Source organism: Haliotis cracherodii, unplaced genomic scaffold, assembly GCF_022045235.1.
Source record: "Haliotis cracherodii isolate W230 unplaced genomic scaffold, xgHalCrac1.p SCAF_8, whole genome shotgun sequence".
Taxonomy (NCBI): Eukaryota; Metazoa; Mollusca; class Gastropoda; order Lepetellida; family Haliotidae; genus Haliotis; species Haliotis cracherodii.
Genome location: NW_027266341.1, coordinates 722,455 through 745,242, shown reverse-complemented (window position 1 = coordinate 745,242; position 22,788 = coordinate 722,455). Strand labels below are relative to the sequence as shown.

At 41.5% G+C, this 22,788-nt stretch overlaps 1 protein-coding gene across 2 annotated transcripts in view; it reads left to right on the top strand.

Moving 5' to 3' along the window:
• The window catches only part of LOC139449761 (uncharacterized), a 59,817-nt gene extending 37,275 nt beyond the window's left edge, over positions 1 to 22,542 (top strand). For both annotated transcript variants that reach the window (XM_071231289.1, XM_071231287.1), the window contains exons 3-7: positions 3,458 to 3,484; positions 6,548 to 6,744; positions 12,442 to 12,526; positions 13,863 to 14,074; positions 15,463 to 22,542. In XM_071231289.1, coding sequence (XP_071087390.1) covers positions 3,458 to 3,484; positions 6,548 to 6,744; positions 12,442 to 12,526; positions 13,863 to 14,074; positions 15,463 to 15,559 — 618 coding nt within the window. In that variant the 3' untranslated portion in view covers positions 15,560 to 22,542. The remainder of the gene's footprint in view (positions 1 to 3,457; positions 3,485 to 6,547; positions 6,745 to 12,441; positions 12,527 to 13,862; positions 14,075 to 15,462) is intronic.
• The last annotated feature ends 246 nt before the right edge of the window (positions 22,543 to 22,788 follow it).

Below are 22,788 nucleotides of genomic sequence, written 5' to 3'. Positions count from 1 at the left end.
CAGTTTAACATGAATACCCCACTAAGACACCGTGTACTGACATCGAGCTGACCAGTTTAACATGAATACCCCCACTAAGACACCGTGTACTGACATGGAGCTGACCAGTTTAACATGAATACCCCACTCAGACACAGTGTACTGACATCGAGCGGACCAGTTTAACATGAATACCCCACTAAGACACCGTGTACTGACATCGAGCTGACCAGTTTAACATGAATACCCCACTCAGACACCGTGTACTGACATGGAGCTGACCAGTTTAACATGAATACCCCACTAAGACACCGTGTACTGACATGGAGCTGACCAGTTTAACATGAATACCCCCACTAAGACACAGTGTACTGACATCGAGCTGACCAGTTTAACATGAATACCCCCACTAAGACACCGTGTACTGACATGGAGCTAAACCAGTTTAACATGAATACCCCCACTAAGACACAGTGTACTGACATCGAGCTGACCAGTTTAACATGAATACCCCCACTAAGACACCGTGTACTGACATGGAGCTGACCAGTTTAACATGAATACCCCACTCAGACACCGTGTTCTGACATCGAGCTGACCAGTTTAACATGAATACCCCACTAAGACACCGTGTACTGACATCGAGCTGACCAGTTTAACATGAATACCCCACTAAGACACCGTGTACTGACATCGAGCTGACCAGTTTAACATGAATACCCCACTAAGACACCGTGTACTGACATCGAGCTGACCAGTTTAACATGAATACCCCACTAAGACACCGTGTTCTGACATCGAGCTGACCAGTTTAACATGAATACCCCACTAAGACACCGTGTACTGACATCGAGCTGACCAGTTTAACATGAATACCCCACTAAGACACCGTGTACTGACATGGAGCTGACCAGTTTAACATGAATACCCCACTAAGACACCGTGTACTGACATCGAGCTGACCAGTTTAACATGAATACCCCACTAAGACACCGTGTACTGACATGGAGCTGACCAGTTTAACATGAATACCCCACTAAGACACCGTGTTCTGACATCGAGCTGACCAGTTTAACATGAATACCCCACTAAGACACCGTGTACTGACATGGAGCTGACCAGTTTAACATGAATACCCCACTAAGACACCGTGTACTGACATCGAGCTGACCAGTTTAACATGAATACCCCACTAAGACACCGTGTTCTGACATCGAGCTGACCAGTTTAACATGAATACCCCACTAAGACACCGTGTACTGACATCGAGCTGACCAGTTTAACATGAATACCCCACTAAGACACCGTGTACTGACATGGAGCTGACCAGTTTAACATGAATACCCCACTAAGACACCGTGTACTGACATCGAGCTGACCAGTTTAACATGAATACCCCACTACGACACCGTGTACTGACATGGAGCTGACCAGTTTAACATGAATACCCCACTAAGACACCGTGTTCTGACATCGAGCTGACCAGTTTAACATGAATACCCCACTAAGACACCGTGTACTGACATGGAGCTGACCAGTTTAACATGAATACCCCACTCAGACACCGTGTACTGACATGGAGCTGACCAGTTTAACATGAATACCCCACTAAGACACCGTGTACTGACATCGAGCTGACCAGTTTAACATGAATACCCCACTAAGACACCGTGTTCTGACATCGAGCTGACCAGTTTAACATGAATACCCCACTAAGACACCGTGTACTGACATGGAGCTGACCAGTTTAACATGAATACCCCACTCAGACACCGTGTACTGACATCGAGCTGACCAGTTTAACATGAATACCCCACTCAGACACCGTGTACTGACATGGAGCTGACCAGTTTAACATGAATACCCCACTAAGACACAGTGTACTGACATGGAGCTGACCAGTTTAACATGAATACCCCACTAAGACACCGTGTACTGACATGGAGCTGACCAGTTTAACATGAATACCCCACTAAGACACCGTGTACTGACATGGAGCTGACCAGTTTAACATGAATACCCCACGAAGACACAGTGTACTGACATCGAGCTGACCAGTTTAACATGAATACCCCACTAAGACACCGTGTACTGACATCGAGCGGACCAGTTTAACATGAATACCCCACTAAGACACCGTGTTCTGACATCGAGCTGACCAGTTTAACATGAATACCCCACTAAGACACCGTGTACTGACATCGAGCTGACCAGTTTAACATGAATACCCCACTAAGACACCGTGTTCTGACATCGAGCTGACCAGTTTAACATGAATACCCCACTAAGACACCGTGTACTGACATGGAGCTGACCAGTTTAACATGAATACCCCACTCAGACACCGTGTTCTGACATCGAGCTGACCAGTTTAACATGAATACCCCACTAAGACACAGTGTACTGACATGGAGCTGACCAGTTTAACATGAATACCCCACTCAGACACAGTGTACTGACATGGAGCTGACCAGTTTAACATGAATACCCCACTAAGACGCCGTGTACTGACATCGAGCTGACCAGTTTAACATGAATACCCCACGAAGACACAGTGTACTGACATCGAGCTGACCAGTTTAACATGAATACCCCACTAAGACACCGTGTACTGACATGGAGCTGACCAGTTTAACATGAATACCCCACTAAGACACAGTGTACTGACATCGAGCGGACCAGTTTAACATGAATACCCCACTAAGACACCGTGTACTGACATGGAGCTGACCAGTTTAACATGAATACCCCACTAAGACACCGTGTACTGACATGGAGCTGACCAGTTTAACATGAATACCCCACTAAGACACCGTGTACTGACATGGAGCTGACCAGTTTAACATGAATACCCCACTAAGACACCGTGTACTGACATGGAGCTGACCAGTTTAACATGAATACCCCCACTAAGACACCGTGTACTGACATCGAGCTGACCAGTTTAACATGAATACCCCACTAAGACACCGTGTACTGACATCGAGCTGACAAGTTTAACATGAATACCCCACTAAGACACCGTGTACTGACATCGAGCTGACCAGTTTAACATGAATACCCCACTAAGACGCCGTGTACTGACATCGAGCTGACCAATTTAACATGAATACCCCACTAAGACACCGTGTACTGACATGGAGCTGACCAGTTTAACATGAATACCCCACTAAGACACCGTGTACTGACATGGAGCTGACCAGTTTAACATGAATACACCCACTCAGACACAGTGTACTGACATCGAGCTGACCAGTTTAACATGAATACCCCACTAAGACACAGTATACTGACATCGAGCTGACAAGTTCTTGTTTTTGACCTTGAATGCCGAGAGCAAGGCAGGGTTACAAAACAAACCATCTTTTAATGTTGTTTGGTATGATGCGGCCGGAGATCAAACCACCATATATGTTGTCAATTGTTGTTTTGATAGACCACACTTATAGTATATGTTACCTTCTGATTTTGTATTCAGATTCTGTTTGAAGCAGATCCATCACAGGTAAGTTTAATCTTTTGCACCCACCTTACTGTCAATCCTTTACATGGACTGTATTGTCGATAATTTGTATCTGCCTTACTGTCAATCCTTTACATGGACTCTCTTTTTTATCCTTTGTATCTGCCTTACTGTCAATCCTTTACATGGACTCTATTTTTGATCCTTTGTATCTGCCTTACTGTCAATCCTTTACATGGACTCTATTTTTGATCCTTTGTATCTGCCTTACTGTCAATCCTTTACATGGACTCTATTATTGATCCTTTGTATCTGCCCTACTGTCAATCCTTTACATGGACCTTATTGTCGATAATTTGTATCTGCCTTACTGTCAATCCTTTACATGGACTCTATTTTTGATCCTTTGTATCTGCCTTACTGTCAATCCTTTACATGGACTCTATTTTTGATCTTTTGTATCTACCTTACTGTCAATCCTTTACATGGACTCTATTATTGATCCTTTGTATCTGCCCTACTGTCAATCCTTTACATGGACCTTATTGTCGATAATTTGTATCTGCCTTATATCTTACCTGTATGTGTTGCCTTCAGCTGAACCCTTATATCTATGCTACTGTTATACACTGTATCTGAGTGAAGGACTGTCAATCCCTTTAATCTGCCCGACACTCCGTCCTTCATATATTATATGAAACTGTTAATGTTCTCTGTTTTTGCCTTCCTTTTATCTGTGATCATGTTCATTTTATCCTATTGCTCCTTAATATCTTTTCAGCTGTCCCAAATTAATACATCCCTACTGCCAATCTGAGTTATCTCTTATGTCTTCCCCAGTGCCAATCTGAGTTATCTCTTATATCTTCCCTACTGCCAATCTGAGTTATCTCTTATATCTTCCCTACTGCCAATCTGTGTTATCTCTTATATCTTCCCCAGTGCCAATCTGAGTTATCTCTTATATCTTCCCTACTGCCAATCTGAGTTATCTCATATCTTCCCCAGTGTCAATCTGTGTTATCTCTTATATCTTCCCCAGTGCCAATCTGAGTTATCTCTTATGTCTTCCCCAGTGCCAATCTGTGTTATCTCTCATATCTTCCCCAGTGCCAATCTGTGTTATCTCTCATATCTTCCCTAGTGCCAATCTGAGTTACATCTTACATCTTCCGTAGTGCCAATCTGAGTTATCTCTTATGTCTTCAATAGTGCCATGTTTTCCCCAGTGCCAATCTGTGTTATCTCTTATATCTTCCCCAGTGCCAATCTGTGTTATCTCTTATATCTTCCCTACTGCCAATCTGAGTTATCTCTTATATCTTCCCTACTGCCAATCTGAGTTATCCTTTATGTCTTCCCTAGTGCCAATCTGAGTTATCTCTTATGTCTTCCCCAGTGCCATGTTTTCCCCAGTGCCGATCTGAGTTATCTCTTATATATTCCCCAGTGCCAATATTTGTTATCTCTTATATCTTCCCCAGTGCCAATCTGTGTTACCTCTTATATCTTCCCTACTGCCAATCTGTGTTATCTCTTATATCTTCCCCAGTGCCAATCTGAGTTATCTCTTATATCTTCCCTACTGCCAATCTGAGTTATCTCTTATATCTTCCCTACTGCCAATCTGAGTTATCTCTTATATCTTCCCTAGTGCCAATCTGAGTTATCTCTTATGTTTCCCCAGTGCCATGTTTTCCCCAGTGCCGAAAGGAGTTATCTCTTATATCTTCCCTAGTGACAATATGTGTTATCTCTTATATTTTCCCTAGTGCCAATCTGTGTTATCTTTTATGTCTTCCCCAGTGCCAATCTGAGTTATCTCTTATATCTTCCCTACTGCCAAACTGAGTTATCTCTTATATTTTCCCTACTGCCAATCTGTGTTATCTCTTATATCTTCCCCAGTGCCAATCTGAGTTATCTCTTATATCTTCCCTACAGCCAATCTGAGTTATCTCTTATATCTTCCCTACAGCCAATCTGAGTTATCTCTTACATCTTCCCTAGTGCCAATCTGAGTTATCTCTTATATCTTCCCCAGTGCCATGTTTTCCCCAGTGCCGAAAGGAGTTATCTCTTATATCTTCCCTAGTGCCAATCTGTGTTATCTCTTATATCTTCCCTAGTGCCAATCTGAGGTAGCTCTTACACCTTCCCTACTGACAATCTTAGTTATCTCCTATATCTTCCTCACTGCCAATCTGAGTAAGGGAGCACGGGTGGCCCAGTCGTCTTAGGCGCCGCGATTCGCTGTGCAGAGTTGCGTCCCTTTTTTATCCACCCTTCTGTTTATACTTTATATCCACCCTTCTGTTTATACTTTATATCCACCCTTCTGTTTATACTTTATATCCACCCTTCTCTTTATACTTTATATCCACCCTTCTATTTATACTTTTTATCCACCCTTCTGTTTATACTTTATATCTGCCCTTTTGTTTATACTTTATATCCACCCTTCTGTTTATACTTTATATCCACCCTTCTGTTTATACTTTATATCCACCCTTCTGTTTATACTTTATATCCACCCTTCTGTTTATACTTTATATCCACCCTTTTGTTTATACTTTTTATCCACCCTTCTGTTTATACTTTATATCCACCCTTCTGTTTATACTTTATATCCACCCTTCTTTTTATACTTTATATCTGCCCTTTTGTTTATACTTTATATCCACCCTTCTGTTTATACTTTATATCCACCCTTCTGTTTATACTCTATATCCACCCTTCTTTTTATACTTTTTATCCACCCTTCTGTTTATACTTTATATCCACCCTTCTGTTTATACTTTATATCTGCCCTTTTGTTTATACTTTATATCCACCTTTCTGGTTATACTTTATATCTGCCGTTTTGTTAATACTTTATATCTGCCCTTTTGTTTATACTTTATGTCCACCTTCTGTTTATACTTTATATTCACCCTTCTGTTTATACTTTATACCCACCCTTCTGTGTATACTTTATACCCACCCTTCTGTGTATACTTTATATCCACCCTTCTGTGTATACTTTATATCTGCCCAGCTGTCAACATAGGGGTTATAGTTTGCAGTTCATCATTAGAGACGTAACTTGAGCCCATGTTTTCCCAGGCTCACACAGACTCCTCATTACGACGGTTCCTGAAAGCTTTTGGTGACGTTGATGTTGCGTTCAAGCAGTTGTTGAAGTGCAATAAGTGGCGCCGAGAGTTTGGCGTGGCGAAACTGACACCGGAGGATGAAGATGTCATGAATGAACTCGCCGCAGGCAAAGTGCACATCCTGCGACAGAGAGACTCCAAGGGGAGGTAAGCAGCTTCTGGTGTCGGTGATGTCCTTTTGTCTTACAGCAGAGATAGTTGTTGAAGATTTGAAATGTCTTCTTGTATTGTTTGGAGGTTTACGAGGATTCTCTGATCAAAGAAATACTTCATTGGTTTGAATGATTTGATGAAAGGGACAATATATACTGAACAACAAAAGTTCCTGTGACATTGAATAAGATTTAATGGGAAGTTATGTTTTTTACAGATAAAAGACTCCTGTAAGTGTTCAAATGGTTTAATTTGCCATACTGACTTCAGAAAATGCGTGATTTCATAAAAACATGAACATGCCTAAATGTCAATTTACAAATCAATAGCGTGTGTGTCCACCTCTGGTTGTGATGCAAGCAACACATCTTCGCCTCATGGAATGGACCAGGCGTCTCAGAAAGTCCTGTGGGATATCTGTCCATATCTGCTAGAGCATGTTTCGAAGTTCCTGGAGTGTCTGTGGATTACATGGTTGACCTCGAAGGCGCTGATCCATCTCATCCCACATGTGCTCGATTGGTGAGAGATCACGGGAGCAAGCCAGCCAGGGGATGACATTCACGTTGTTTTGTTGAAGAGAACCCTGAACAAGTCGAGCAATATGAGGCCGGGCGTTGTCATGTTGAAAGGTAATGCCTGGGCCATGACGACACAAAAATTGTAGAACAACAGGTCTGATGATCTTGTCACGGGAGCGCTGTCCATTGAGATTTCCCTCTACCACTATCAAACGGGTCCTCTGTCTTGCTGTAATCCCACCCCATACCATAATGCTGCCGCCCCCGAACTGATCTTCTTCCATGACACAATGATTGACGTAAAGTTCACCTTGATGTTGGTACACTCGAATCCGTCCATCGCTGTGGCTGAGGTGAAAACGATAGAACTTGTCCCCACTGCATGGCCGTCCAGCGTAGACGCTGTCTGCACCACTGTAGACGTGCTTGATGGTGGTTTCCTGTCAAAATGGGACGTCTGGCGGGTCTTCTGGCGACAATCCCTGCACATCTGAGGCGGCGACGTACGGTTTGTGAAGATATTCGTCGAAGGCCAGGGATGCTTCTTGCAGTCACTGTTGCTGGCTGGAATCAATTTCGTAGGTGTGTAGTTCGAATCCAGTTGTCTTGTCGATTATTGGTTACGTGTGGCCTGCCACTCTGAGGATGGTCTCTGACTGCATTCGTCTGTTGCCAACGTTGCCATAAACACCAAATGGTGTTTTTGTGGACGTTAAATTGTCTTGCAACATCACGTTGACTCGATCGTTGTTGTTTTTCTGAGCGGTTAATGTCAGCTCGATGCTAAACAATGCATATGGAATCCCGTTAATGCACATGTTTTGATACCCATTCTTGGGTAGTGAAATGGGCTTGCATAAAAGTCAACTTTTGCATGGAATGCATGCTTTTCTGTAGCTGTTGCCTTTTTTGTGACTTGATTCCATATATATACCAAACTTTACTTGTTTGAAAAATACACTAAAATATTGGTGTCACAGGAACTTTTGTTTTTGAGTATATATTATCAGTTATAGTTCTGCAGTAAGGGGTAGACCAATGTAATAAGTGACAGTGTAACAGTGTAACAGTGTGATGTGTGACAGTGTGATGTGTGACCGTGTGACAGTGTGATGTGTGACAATGTGACACTGTGATGAGTGACAGTGTGATGTGTAACAGTGTGATGTGTGACAGTGTGATGTGTGACAGTGTGATGTGTGACAGGGTGATGTGTGACAATGTGATGTGTGACAGGGTGATGTGTAACAATGTGACAGTGTGATGTGTGACAGTGTGATGTGTGACAGGGTGATGTATGACCGTGTGATGTTTGACAATGTGATGTGTGACAGTGTGATGTGTGACTATGTGATAGTGTGATGTGTAACAATGTGACAGTGTGATGTGTTACGGTGTGATGTGTGACAGTGTGATTTGTGACAGTGTGACGTGTGATGTTCGACAATGTGATGTGTGACAGTGTGATGTGTAACAATGTGACAGTGTGATGTGTAACAGTGTGACAGTGTGACGTGTGATGTGTGACAATGTGATGTGTGACAGTGTGATGTGTAACAATGTGACAGTGTGATGTGTGACAGTGTGATGTGTGACAGTGTGATGTTTGACAATGTGATGTGTGAAGTGTGATGTGTGACAATGTGACAGTGTGATGTGTGACAACGTGATGTGTGACAGTGTGAAGTGTGACAATGTGACAGTATGATGTGTGACAGTGTGACAATGTGACAGTGTGATGTGTGACAGTATGATGTGTGACAGTGTGATGTGTGACAGTGTGATGTGTGACGTGATGTGTGACAATGTGACGGTGTGATGTCTGACAGTGTGACAATGTGACAGTGTGATGTGTGACGTGATGTGTGACAGTGTGATGTGTGACAGTGTGATGTGTGACAGTGTGACAATGTGACAGTGTGATGTGTGACAGTGTGATGTGTGACAGTGTGATGTGTGACAATGTGACAGTGTGATGTGTGACAGTGTGATGTGTGACAGTGTGATGTGTGACAGTTCGATGTGTGACAGTGTGATGTGTGACAGTGTGATGTGTGACAGTGTGATGTGTGACAGTTCGATGTGTGACAGTGTGATGTGTGATCATGTGTCATTATGAGATTTATCCAACATGAGTCCTAGAGCTTGCCTTGTATCATATCATGTGTTCAGTATTGGGAGTTATGGATGCCATGAAGTAGGGCAGAGGAAGAAGAAACGTCAGAGAAAGGAAACTTTACACATGGATGTTACTGGTCAGGTTATGGCCCTTTGCTTCGTGCTTTTCAACTTCGTGAATACTGCATGAAGTGGGGACAACTTAGTGAATACTGCATGAAGTGGGGACAACTTAGTGAATAATGCATGAAGTGGGGACAACTTAGTGAATAATGCATGAAGTGGGGACAACTTAGTGAATACTGCATGAAGTGGGGACAACTTAGTGAATACTGCATGAAGTGGGGACAACTTAGTGAATAATGCATGAAGTGGGGACAACTTAGTGAATAATGCATGAAGTGGGGACAACTTAGTGAATACTGCATGAAGTGTGGACAACTTAGTGAATAATGCATGAAGTGTGGACAACTTAGTGAATACTGCATGAAGTGGGGACAACTTAGTGAATACTGCATGAAGTGGGGACAACTTAGTGAATAATGCATGAAGTGGAGACAACTTAGTGAATAATGCATGAAGTGGGGACAACTTAGTGAATAATGCATGAAGTGGGGACAACTTAGTGAATAATGCATGAAGTGGGGACAACTTAGTGAATAATGCATGAAGTGGGGACAACTTAGTGAATAATGCATGAAGTGGGGACAACTTAGTGAATAATGCATGAAGTGGGAACAACTTAGTGAATAATGCATGAAGTGGGGACAACATTTCCCTGAAACTACTCGAGTTACTTGAGTAAAAGTTTTATGCAAGACTAAGTTCGAAAATTGGTAAATTATTTCTTTATGGACCTTGATCCAAGTTATTTTACTTAGTGCAAGTTTGCTATTCAAAGAGATACGCATCAAGACTGAGTTATTTTTTCCAAAGAAGGAACCTTTTGTGTGTATTAATTTCACATTTAATAATTTTTTCTGATGACATAAAGCATTCCAAGTGCCTATTTTTTCTTGAAGCGTTAAAGGACTCTTTTTTATAGTTTATATTCACTGCTAATCAAACAAACAAAATTGTAATGTGCCCCATGGTAGGAGATAGTGATAACACTGTTTTCTAGTTCTAAGTTGTATTGTCAGCAGCATACTTATGCTTTTGGTAAACCTCTAGACCTGCATCACTTGGGCTTTCCTCCTGCATCGATCTGACACTGTGACATAGTGTATAGTGTTCAAGGCTGTGTTGACCCATCTCACTCATATAAATGTCACATTGTGACATAGAGTTCAAGGCTGTGTTGACCAATCTCACTCATATAAATGTCACATTGTGACATAATGTTCAAGGCTGTGTTGACCCATCTCACTCATATAAATGTCACATTGTGACATGAGTTCAAGGCTGTGTTGACCCATCTCACTCCTATAAATGTCCCATTGTGACATAATGTTCAATGCTGTGTTGACCCATCTCACTCATATAAATGTCACATTGTGACATAATGTTCAAGGCTGTGTTGACCCATCTCACTCCTATTAATGTCACATTGTGACATAGAGTTCAAGGCTGTGTTGACCCATCTCACTCCTATAAATGTCACATTGTGACATAGTGTTCAAGGCTGTGTTGACCCATCTCACTCATATTAATGTCACATTATGACATAGAGTTCAAGGCTGTGTTGACCCATCTCACTCCTATAAATGTCACATTGTGATATAGTGTTCAAGGCTGTGTTGACCCATCTCACTCATATAAATGTCACATTGTGACATAATGTTCAAGGTTGTGTTGACCCATCTCACTCATATAAATGTCACATTGTGACATAATGTTCAAGGCTGTGTTGACCCATCTCACTCATATAAAGGTCACATTGTTACATAATGTTCAAGGCTGTGTTGACCCATCTCACTCATATAAAGGTCACATTGTGACATAATGTTCAAGGCTGTGTTGACCCATCTCACTCATGTAAATGTCACATTGTGACACTGTGTTCAAGGCTGTGTTGACCCATCTCACTCATATAAATGTCACACTGTGACATAGTGTTCAAGGCTGTGTTGACCCATCTCACTCATATTAATGTCACATTGTGACATAGAGTTCAAGGCTGTGTTGACCCATCTCACTCCTATAAATGTCACATTGTGACACTGTGTTCAAAGCTGTGTTGACCCATCTCACTCATATAAATGTCACACTGTGACATAGTGTTCAAGGCTGTGTTGACCCATCTCACTCATATAAATGTCACACTGTGACATAGTGTTCAAGGCTGTGTTGACCCATCTCACTCATATTAATGTCACATTATGACATAGTGTTCAAGGCTGTGTTGACCCATCTCACTCCTATAAATGTCACATTGTGACATAATGTTCAAGGCTGTGTTGACCCATCTCACTCCTATAAATGTCACATTGTGACACTGTGTTCAAAGCTGTGTTGACCCATCTCACTCATATAAATGTCACACTGTGACATAGTGTTCAAGGCTGTGTTGACCCATCTCACTCATATTAATGTCACATTATGACATAGAGTTCAAGGCTGTGTTGACCCATCTCACTCATATAAATGTCACATTGTGACATAATGTTCAAGGCTGTGTTGACCCATCTCACTCCTATAAATGTCACATTGTGACATAGTGTTCAAGGCTGTGTTGACCCATCTCACTCATATAAATGTCACACTGTGACATAGCGTTCAAGGCTGTGTTGACCCATCTCACTCATATAAATGTCACATTGTGACATAGTGTTCAAGGCTGGGTTGACCCATCTCACTCATATTAATGTCACATTATGACATAGAGTTCAACTCTGTGTTGACCCATCTCACTCATATAAATGTTACATTGTGATATAGTGTTCAAGGCTGTGTTGACCCATCTCACTCCTATAAATGTCACATTGTGACATAGTGTTCAAGGCTGTGTTGACCCATCTCACTCATATAAATGTCACATTGTGATATAGTGTTCAAGGCTGTGTTGACCCATCTCACTCCTATAAATGTCACATTGTGAATTGTGTTTCAGACCCGTTGTGCATGTCGCTGCCAGGAAACACAATGTGTACGAGAGAGACATCGACAAGTTTACACGATTCATCGTCTACATCCTGGTACGTATGACACCTTGTTCATCCTCACATTGCAGTTTCCTGCGTTTCCACCAAACACAAGGTGGGTTGGTTCAGCTGGTTGAGCACAACAAGCCACCCTGTATGTGTGAAGTGTTCTCAATGTTATATCACTTAATTTTGGATGATTTTCTTCTGATGCGATTGAGATTAGGACAAGAGATGTGATAATTCCTACACCGATTGGTCAAAAGTTGTTCAGGGTTAGAGCATTCAAGTTCTCAGTAACGCTTTCAAAATGTTTTGTATTAGACATGTGGAGGACATTTCCAAATTTGGCTCATCAGTGACAAGAATGACGTCCGACGCATTTTCCCTATTTCAACTTCTATCGCTTGTGGGTTCAGGTAAATAATTGACTTGGCTTTGCATGTGTTTGTGATAGGATACACCCACCTCTGCACGAGCACCTGGTGTTATGAGTCTTGGTAGTCAGTCATCGTCCCCTGTTTATGATACAATGGGAAGTGTGCAATGGACTCTGCTGACATCAGAGATTTTATATGATTACTTGAAGGGACTTTGTGGTTTGTTCAGAAATGAATGTAGCCGATGGGAGCGACACAGACGAGGCCCCAGCTCCTGGATCAGGTGATAAGGGTTGGTGGTTGATGGTGTCAGTGTTCCCCGACGGTGTGGGATATGGCTCGTAACAGCCAAGGTCACTGTGGGAAATCTGGGTTGTCGCTGACTTGACTTAAAACAACAACAATAGCAATGTGCAGCATGTGTGTGTTTCCAGGGCATAAGACAACAACAATAGCAATGTGCAGCATGTGTGTGTTTCCAGGACATAAGACATCAACAATAGCAATGTGCAGCATGTGTGTTTTTCCAGGGCATAAGACAACAACAATAGCAATGTGCAGCATGTGTGTGTTTCCAGGACATAAGACAACAGCAATAGCAATGTGCAGCATGTGTGTGTTTCCAGGACATAAGACAACAACAATAGCAATGTGCAGCATGTGTGTTTTTCCAGGGCATAAGACAACAGCAATAGCAATGTGCAGCATGTGTGTGTTTCCAGGGCATAAGACAACAACAATAGCAATGTGCAGCATGTGTGTGTTTCCAGGGCATAAGACAACAACAATAGCAATGTACAGCATGTGTGTGTTTCCAGGGCATAAGACAACAACAATAGCAATGTGCAGCATGTGTGTGTTTCCAGGGCATAAGACAACAACAATAGCAATGTACAGCATGTGTGTGTTTCCAGGGCATAAGACAACAACAATAGCAATGTACAGCATGTGTGTGTTTCCAGGACATAAGACAACAACAATAGCAATGTGCAGCATGTGTGTTTTTCCAGGAAACAGCCTGCAAGAAGTGTAATGAGGATGTCATTGACAGTCTGTGCATCATCTTCGACCTCAAGGGCTTCACCCTCAGCTGCATGGACTACCAGTTCATCAAGAACCTCATCTGGCTCCTCAGCAAGAACTACCCCGAGCGTCTCGGCATCTGCCTCATCATCAACTCCCCCATGATGTTCTCAGGCTGCTGGGCTGCTATACGACCGTGGTACGTAACGTGTTGCTATGACGACAGTCACATGGGCTATATGACCGTGGTACGTAACGTGTTGCTATGACGACAGTCACATGGACTCTACGACCGTGGTATGTAACGTGTTGCTATGACGACCTTCACATGGGCTATATGACCGTGGTATGTAACGTGTTGCTATGACGACAGTCACATGGGCTATACGACCATGGTATGTAACATTCTTGTGTAGCTATGGTGACAGCCACATGGGCTATACGACCAAGGTATGTAACATTCTTGTGTAGCTATGGTGACAGTCAAATGGGCTATACGACCATGGTATGTAACATGTTGCTATGATGACTTTCACATGGACTATACGACCATGATATGTAATGTGTTGCTGTGACGACTGTCACGTGGCTAGTCACATGTGAGTCATCTGACTGACTGGTTAGTCACATGTGAGTCATCTGTCTGACAGGCTAGTCACATGTGAGTCATCTGTCTGACTGGCTAGTCACCTGTGAGTCATCTGTCTGACAGGCTAGTCACATTTGAGTCATCTGTCTGACTGGCTAGTCACATGTGAGTCATCTGTCTGACTTGCTAGTCACATGTGAGTCATCTGTCTGGCTGGCTAGTCACATGTGAGTCATCTGGCTGGCTGGCTAGTCACATGTGAGTCATCTGTCTGACTGGCTAGTCATATGTGAATCATCTGTGAGGCTGGCTAGTCACATGTGAGTCATCTGTCTGACTGGCTAGTCACCTGTGAGTCATCTGTCTGACAGGCTAGTCACATTTGAGTCTTCTGTCTGACTGGCTAGTCACATTTGAGTCATCTGTCTGACTGGCTAGTCACATGTGAGTCATCTGTCTGGCTGGCTAGTCACATGTGAGTCATCTGTCTGGCTGGCTAGTCACATGTGAGTCATCTGTCTGACTGGCTAGTCATATGTGGGTCATTTGTGAGGCTGGCTAGTCACATGTGAGTCATCTGTCTGACTGGCTAGTCATATGTGAGTCATCTGTCTGACTGGCTAGTCATATGTGAGTCATCTGTTAGGCTGGCTAGTCACATGTGAGTCATCTGTCAGGCTGTATAAAAATGTGTATAGGCCCAATTTGTCCCCTTAAGAGTACTGCTATATAACTTTCTTGTTGTCATGGTAATTATCCCATACAGTCTTCCTGAGATGTATCGATTTCTCAATTGATTGTGTTGTCATGGTCACTATCACATAAGCTGTTTCTTGAGATATGTCAATATCTAACATTTTTATGTTGACATAGCAACATTAATACAGAGTCAGAGTTTCTGTCTGCCATGATGACCTGATTCAAGATCTCTTGGAGATACTTATGTATCACAGATTTGTTGCCATGGTGACTGCATGACTTTTTTTACTTTTATTCAGGCTGAATGATGTCACCGCCAGCAAGGTGCGGTTTGTAGCAGATGACCTTGACCTTTGTAAGTTCGTCCATCCAGATGCCCTTCCTCCAGATGACTGATTCTACCACTAGGTGGCGCTAGTGGCGGTCCGTGCCGTCCTCTTGGAAGGAGGTGTCACTATAGGAAATAATAGGAAGTATATATATATTACCCGGACTCACACAGAACCTTTCTGTCCGCACTGGAGAACCGTATCTACCATTCAGGAACATTCCCTGTACATTTATAGTGATAGTTTCAGCCAGGTTGTTGCCGATGGCGATCTTTCTGAAGTCTTTGTCAAATCATGGGTTTTGATATTTCATTTTTTGTGTCAGATATCTTGTTTTATTTATGAAAGTTTCTTCTGAATGAGCAATTTGCCTTTTTTGTGCAGATAAGTAAAAGAATATTGGTTTGCTATGTGATCTCTAGGCAGTAATAACTTTTAAAAGGATTGACATAGTGGTGTGACAATTGTCAGATGTGTTCAGGGAACAGCTCTTATCACATGACCAACATTTACTCACATCAGTAATTTTACACATGTGTAATATGTGAATATGTGAATTTATTATGCGTTCACATGAAAAGCATCTTAGGTGTGTAAATAAAATATGTAAATTGTGTAAGACACACATATTCATCAGTCTGTTCACGACTTTCAACACAAAACACGTTGTTTTCCAAGTTGAATGAGAAGAGAGTTACTTCACCAAAATTTTTTGCAAGAAGCAACGTGTATGATTTAATTTGTACACAAAATTTTGACTCCTTGAAACCAAAAGAAAACACCGTCCACTCAACTCTGTATATACACATAAAAGTTAGCAACTGTTGGCAATTTGTTTGGTGTTTGCAAAAGAACAGATATCAATTAGATCATCCTCTTACATTAACATAAACATTCACATTGCAACATATACACACAGTGCAAATTTACATTTATATTTGCACCTGCTCCAGACATGATGCGGGGCGGTCGGGTAGCCTAGTGGTTAAAGCGTTCGCTCGTCACGCCGAAGACCCGGGTTCGATTCCCGACATGGGTACAATGTGTGAAGCCCATTTCTGGTGTCCCCCGCCATGATATTGCTGGAATATTGCTAAAAGCAGCGTAAAACCAAACTCACTCACTCACTCACTCCAGACATGATGCAAATTATCTCCTGGTGTAAATATACACACATGAGTAAAAGCGTTCACATGACAAGTATACTCACGTATGTATTTCCACACACGTATGCACATATACACACATGTATAGCGGCGCGTGTGAACGGGGTATAAGTATGAACAAGCCTGTGAACCAAGGTGAGTTTGTGCCATATGTACAGTCGTGCCCCGCTTATACGGACTTCAGATATCCGGAAACCTCGGTTCCCGGACGATTTTCATTCAAAACGAAATAATGACTATATAAATTTACCCGTATATCCGGAAATTCAGTTTCCGGAACCGGACGGTCATTTTCATACACAAAACACTGAAATGCACACAAAATTGTCTCACTTATCCGGACAATACACTTCCGCTGGTGGTAATCCTTCCGCTGATGGTAATCCTTTGACTCGTGAGAAGTCAATTAACAAAGTGACACTGAGTTACGTTTGAGACGAGCTTGTTTATTGTACATGTAATCCCCAAGCACAAGTTCGTGGCTTGAATAGAGACCTTGATTACCTATTACGAGAACACAGGCGATCTGGACAATTTGGATTTATTGTTTAAAATTCAAACCTCAAAATGTGGTAAAGTTCAAACTTCCATGACAGACTTCCAGTAAGAAGCTGGTTTCAGTTATACGGAAATTCGTTTATACGGACGAATTGTGAAGTGACGCAAGTGTCCGTATAAACGAGGCACGACTGTACCGGTATGTACTGTTTTTATGTACATCTCCTCTGAAAATCAACGTTGGTCAAAGACTAGCTGATGCAGTATTAGAAAAGAATTTCCGGAAAACCTCTAAATTCCCTCCTTTTGACACAGTCTATGTTTGGTTAAGTATTGAGTGTCCCAAACATGCGACTATTGAAGTGAATAAAGTCTGTTTCACATTTATGTGAACTATCTTATAACTTTCACAACAATATCTAAAGGTTTTACTCAGTTGTCTGAGAACACCACTGCTGCTGGCCACACAGGGCCCTCCTCCTGTCTCGGTCCAGGTACAAGATGTAGCTTGTCCCTGTGATTCAAGCCTGAAGCCAACAGTAAGCTTCTTTCACTGGATAGAATTTGGCTCTGATGACGTTATATTACATTGTTTACTTTCATATATATGCAATGTGTTGTACAGGTGGTTTTGAATAGCTAGCTTGGTACACAAATGTCTGGTGTGTCTAGAGACAACCAGTCACCTCTACTGGACAAACTCATACCTTTATGGAAAACAATTCTTTCAAGAACAATTAAGAAATTGAAATGTCTTCTTCTTTTTTTGACCATCCAGGGTTTTCCCCACAGAAATGTGGAATCCAAGAAATACAAACATCTGGGCTTAGTTGAAATGCCTACACATGGTTATAGATTTGGGATAATTTGGCACAAAGTTAACAAGAAAATGTTGACACCTGAAAGTGGAGGGTTCAGAGAATGCTGTTGTCGTGATGTCCACCGGCTGCTTCACCTACACACAGACACGGGGACATCGAGTTTGCTGTAGAGTTCCTGACATGATACTCCTTACTTTTCACTCATTGTTTGAGGACTGTTAGTCAAGATTCAAGATGTTTGTTGGCCATGTGGCCCGTTTATACATAAGGAATAAGTAATAAGTTACATTATATACAGAAAGTGTCGGCATCACCTGAAGTGCATATTTGTCTACAAACATTTTGTACTCCAAATGACTGCTATTACCATGGTAACCAATCCATATACACATGATCACATGTATCAGATTGTTCATGTAGCCGCAGACTCCCACGTTAGACTCCACTCACTCACTCCAGCATCCCAGTACACCCACATATAATGAGTACACCTGCATGTATCAAGTACACCTATATGTATCGAGTACAACAAAATGTATTGAGTACACCTACATGTAGCGAGTACACCTACATGTAATGAGTACATCTATATGTAGCGAGTACACCTACATGTAGCGAGTACACCTACATGTAATGAGTACATCTACATGTAGCGAGTACACCAACATGTAGCAAGTACAAATATATGTAATAAGTACACCTTTATGTATCGATTACAGGTACATGTAACAAGTACACCTACATGTAGCAAGGACACCTACATGAAACATGTGCACCTACATGTAAAGAGTACACCTTCATGTATCCAGTACACCTGCATGTAGTGAGTACACCTACATATAGCATGTACACCTACATGTAAATAGTACACCTACATGTAACCAGTACACCAATATGTAGTAAGTACACCTATATGTAGTGAGTACACCTACATGTAACAAGTACACCTACATGTAACAAGTACACCTACATGTAATGAGTACACCTTTATATAACAAGTACACTTATATGTAGCGAGTACACATACATGTAACGAGTACACCTACATGTAATGAGTACACCTACATGTAGCGAGTACACCAACATGTAGTGAGTACACCTACATGTAGTGAGTACACCCTTATGTTGCAAGTACACCTACATGAAGCAAGTACACCTACATGTAGCGAGTACACCTGCATGTAATGAGTACACCTTTATGTTGCAAGTACACCTACATGAAGCAAGTACACCTACATGTAGCGAGTACACCTACATGTAATGAGTACACCTTTATGTAGCAAGTACACCTACATGTAGTGAGTACACCTGCATGTAATGAGTACACCTTTATGTAGCAAGTACACTTATATGTAGCGAGTACACCTACATGAAGCGAGTACACCTACATATAACGAGTACACCTACATGTAATGAGTACACCTTTATGTAATGAGTACACTTATATGTAGCTAGTACACCTACATGTAACAAGTACACCTAGATGTAATGAGTACACCTTCATGTAACGAGTACACCTACATGTAGTGAGTACATCTTTATGTTGCAAGTACACCTACATGAAGCGAGTACCCCTACATGAAGCGAGTACACCTACATGAAGCGAGTACACCTACATGTAATGAGTACACCTTTATGTAACGAGTACACTGATATGTAGAGAGTACACCTGCATGTAGCAGAGGTAACCAATCTGGAACCAGCCCAGCAGGTCTTATGTTGTGACATGAAAGGAGATACAGATTGCTACATGCTTTGAGGATCTAAGGTTGTCTTTTTCTCCACGGTAGGTGTATTCCCAAGGTGAAGGTTGTACGTTATGGTCACATTGGACAGGCATTCATTGTACAAGGTTCACCATGTTTATTATTTGTTGAATTTTTATGTTTTTAATTGTTTGGGCAGCTCTTTGATCAAAATGTTCTTGGAAACAGTTATCTGGTGTATCATGTTGATCTCAGTTGTTGTGGCGTGGAAGAGAGAGGATCTGATGGTCTGTCAGCTGGTGTAAGCCGTCGTCTGTCATCTACTGCTCCGGCCCACAGAGGCCATTGTGCCACAGTGTTCTGTGACACTATGCTCTGTAACATTACCATTGTTCTGTGGCACAATGTTCTGTGACATTACCATTGTTGTGACACAATGCTCTGTGACATTACCATAGTTCTGTGACAAAATGCTCTGTGACATTACCACTATCCTCTGACATTACCATTGTTCTGTGGCACAATGTTCTGTGACATTACCATTGTTCTGTGGCACAATGTTCTGTGACATTACCATTGTTGTGACACAATGCTCTTTGACATTACCATTGTTCTGTGACACAATGCTCGTTGACATTACCACTATCCTCTGACATTACCATTGTTCTGTTACACAATGTTCTGTGACATTACCATTGTTCTGTGGCGCAATGTTCTGTGACATTACCATTGTTCTGTGACACAATGCTCTGTGACATTAGCATTGTTCTGTGGCACAATGTTCTGTGACATTACCATTGTTCTGTGACACAATGCTCTGTGACATTACCATTGTTCTGAGACATTACCATTGTTCTGTAACATTACCATTGTTCTTTGGCACAATGTTCTATGACATTACCATTGCTCTGTGGCACAATGTTCTGTGACATTACAATTGTTTTGTGACATTACCATTATTCTATGACATTACCATTGTTCTGAAGCACAATGTTCTGTGACATTACCATTGTTTTGTGACATTACCATTGTTCTGTCTCACAATGTTCTGTGACATTACCAGTGTTCTACGACATTACCATTGTTCTGTGACACAATGTTCACTGTCATTACCATTGTTCTGTGACACAATGCTCTGCGACATTACCATTGTTTTGTGACATTACCTATGTTCTGTGACATTACCATTGTTCTGTGGCACAATGTTCTGTGACATTACCAATGTTCTGTGACATTACCATTGTTCTGTGATACAATGCTCTGTGACATTACCATTGTTCTGTGACATTACCATTGTTCTGTGATACAATGCTCTGTGACATTACCATTGTTCTGTGACATTACCATTGTTCTGTGATACAATGCTCTGTGACATTACCATTGTTCTGTGATAGGATGCTCTGTGACATTACTATTGTTTGGAGACTGTAGGGCAGTGCATTTCTCTTTTGTTCCATGTTCTGTGACTGTCATTGTTCTGAATACTGTGCCATTGTACTGTGGTGGTAGTGTGCCATTGCCATTGTGACATGTTTTGTGACATGTTTTGTGACATCTAGTCATTGCTCTGTGACAATTCACATTGTCTGACATTGTTGCTTCTAATCAGATAATTGTTTGGGAAAGGGTTGGGATTTTATGTGTGCTTCAGTTATTGAGTAAGCACTAGTGTCTCATTGTATTCATCTGATTGTGTCTCATACAACTGACTGCACAGGTTGTGCATGCATTTTGTATATTTTATGACTTGGTTTGATAGGACAGACTATATACTACTCAGGCTGTGGTGGGGACCTTTCTGACATTCCTGTGTCTTTTATTGAAATAATATCCCTACCATTGACATACAATAGTCCTCCTATTTACAATAAACCATGGCCATGGTGATATCTAAACAGACCTATGTTATGATTTTTAACATTTCCTTTCCTTATTCTTTTGGTGGGTTAATTATTTTATAATTTATTTTATTTATTAATTTCATCATTTTTTTATGAACACGATCATGTTAATATTGTATCTTCTGTGTTTCTCTTTCTCATCAATGCAGTATGACTATTGTGTATTTGTTGATTGTAATGCACCTGATGCTGGGTTTATTGGCTAGATGCTCACCATCTTGGGCAGAGAAGGTGACGAAGTAGCCGGAAAAGGTAGTGTATCTATCTTCCTGCTCCTGGATAAATGGAACATTGTTTTGGCTTAGTTTTGTGTTTTTCATAAAAGTGGCCTGACAGGCGGTGTTTCTGGATAAGTCAGTGGTGTAGTAACAACTACCCCTCGTAGTGTTGTACTGCTACAAGCTGGTCCAGATTGAGCCAGGCATGCCCAGCCAACCAACAACAAACTCAAGTGTTAATCAGCAACCACTGTCATCAGCAGCAACCACTGTCATCAGCAGCAACCAATGTCATCAGCAGACTCCAATGTCATCAGCAGCAACTGGTTCACGTGTTCTTGGGCTGATTTCAGCATGGGTTAAACTGGTCTTTGGACTGTTTATTACAAAATTTACATCTTTATGTTGAATACACTTCCCTTTTTTATGTACACACAGTTTGCTAATTCGGCAGTTTGATTCATTCTCATTGATTCTCTAGTATTGCTTACAGTTATTTCATCAGGTTTCACAAATATGCAACATCTCTCTTGCACCACGTTGTGTTGCCATGGTGGACCAAACACTGGAAAATTAATTTGTTATGAAATAGGACTGGTATTATATTGACTGTTTTGTTGAATATATTGATTTTTGTGTGTGCATTAGTCTTGGTCTATAGTGTATTCATTCATTTACTTTGAGTTTTTGGCATCAGCATGTGACATCAACCTGTTTGTATGTGGTAAAATTATTTTTGTTGTGACAAATAAAATTTATTTTAAAACTTCCCATTGTTTGAGTGATCATACAGATAACCCAGGAAGCTGTGCAGAGTTGCATCCCTTGTCAGTGCCTGGATCCACTGGGTTTTCCCAGGTTGTGTTGAGTGTTTGATTTAACATTTCAGAGGAACCATCTTAAGCATCCTGTTTCCTATCTTCAGATCAGGTTAATAGACAGTAGACTGGGATATCAAAACAATAGTTATCATTGTTAATAATTCT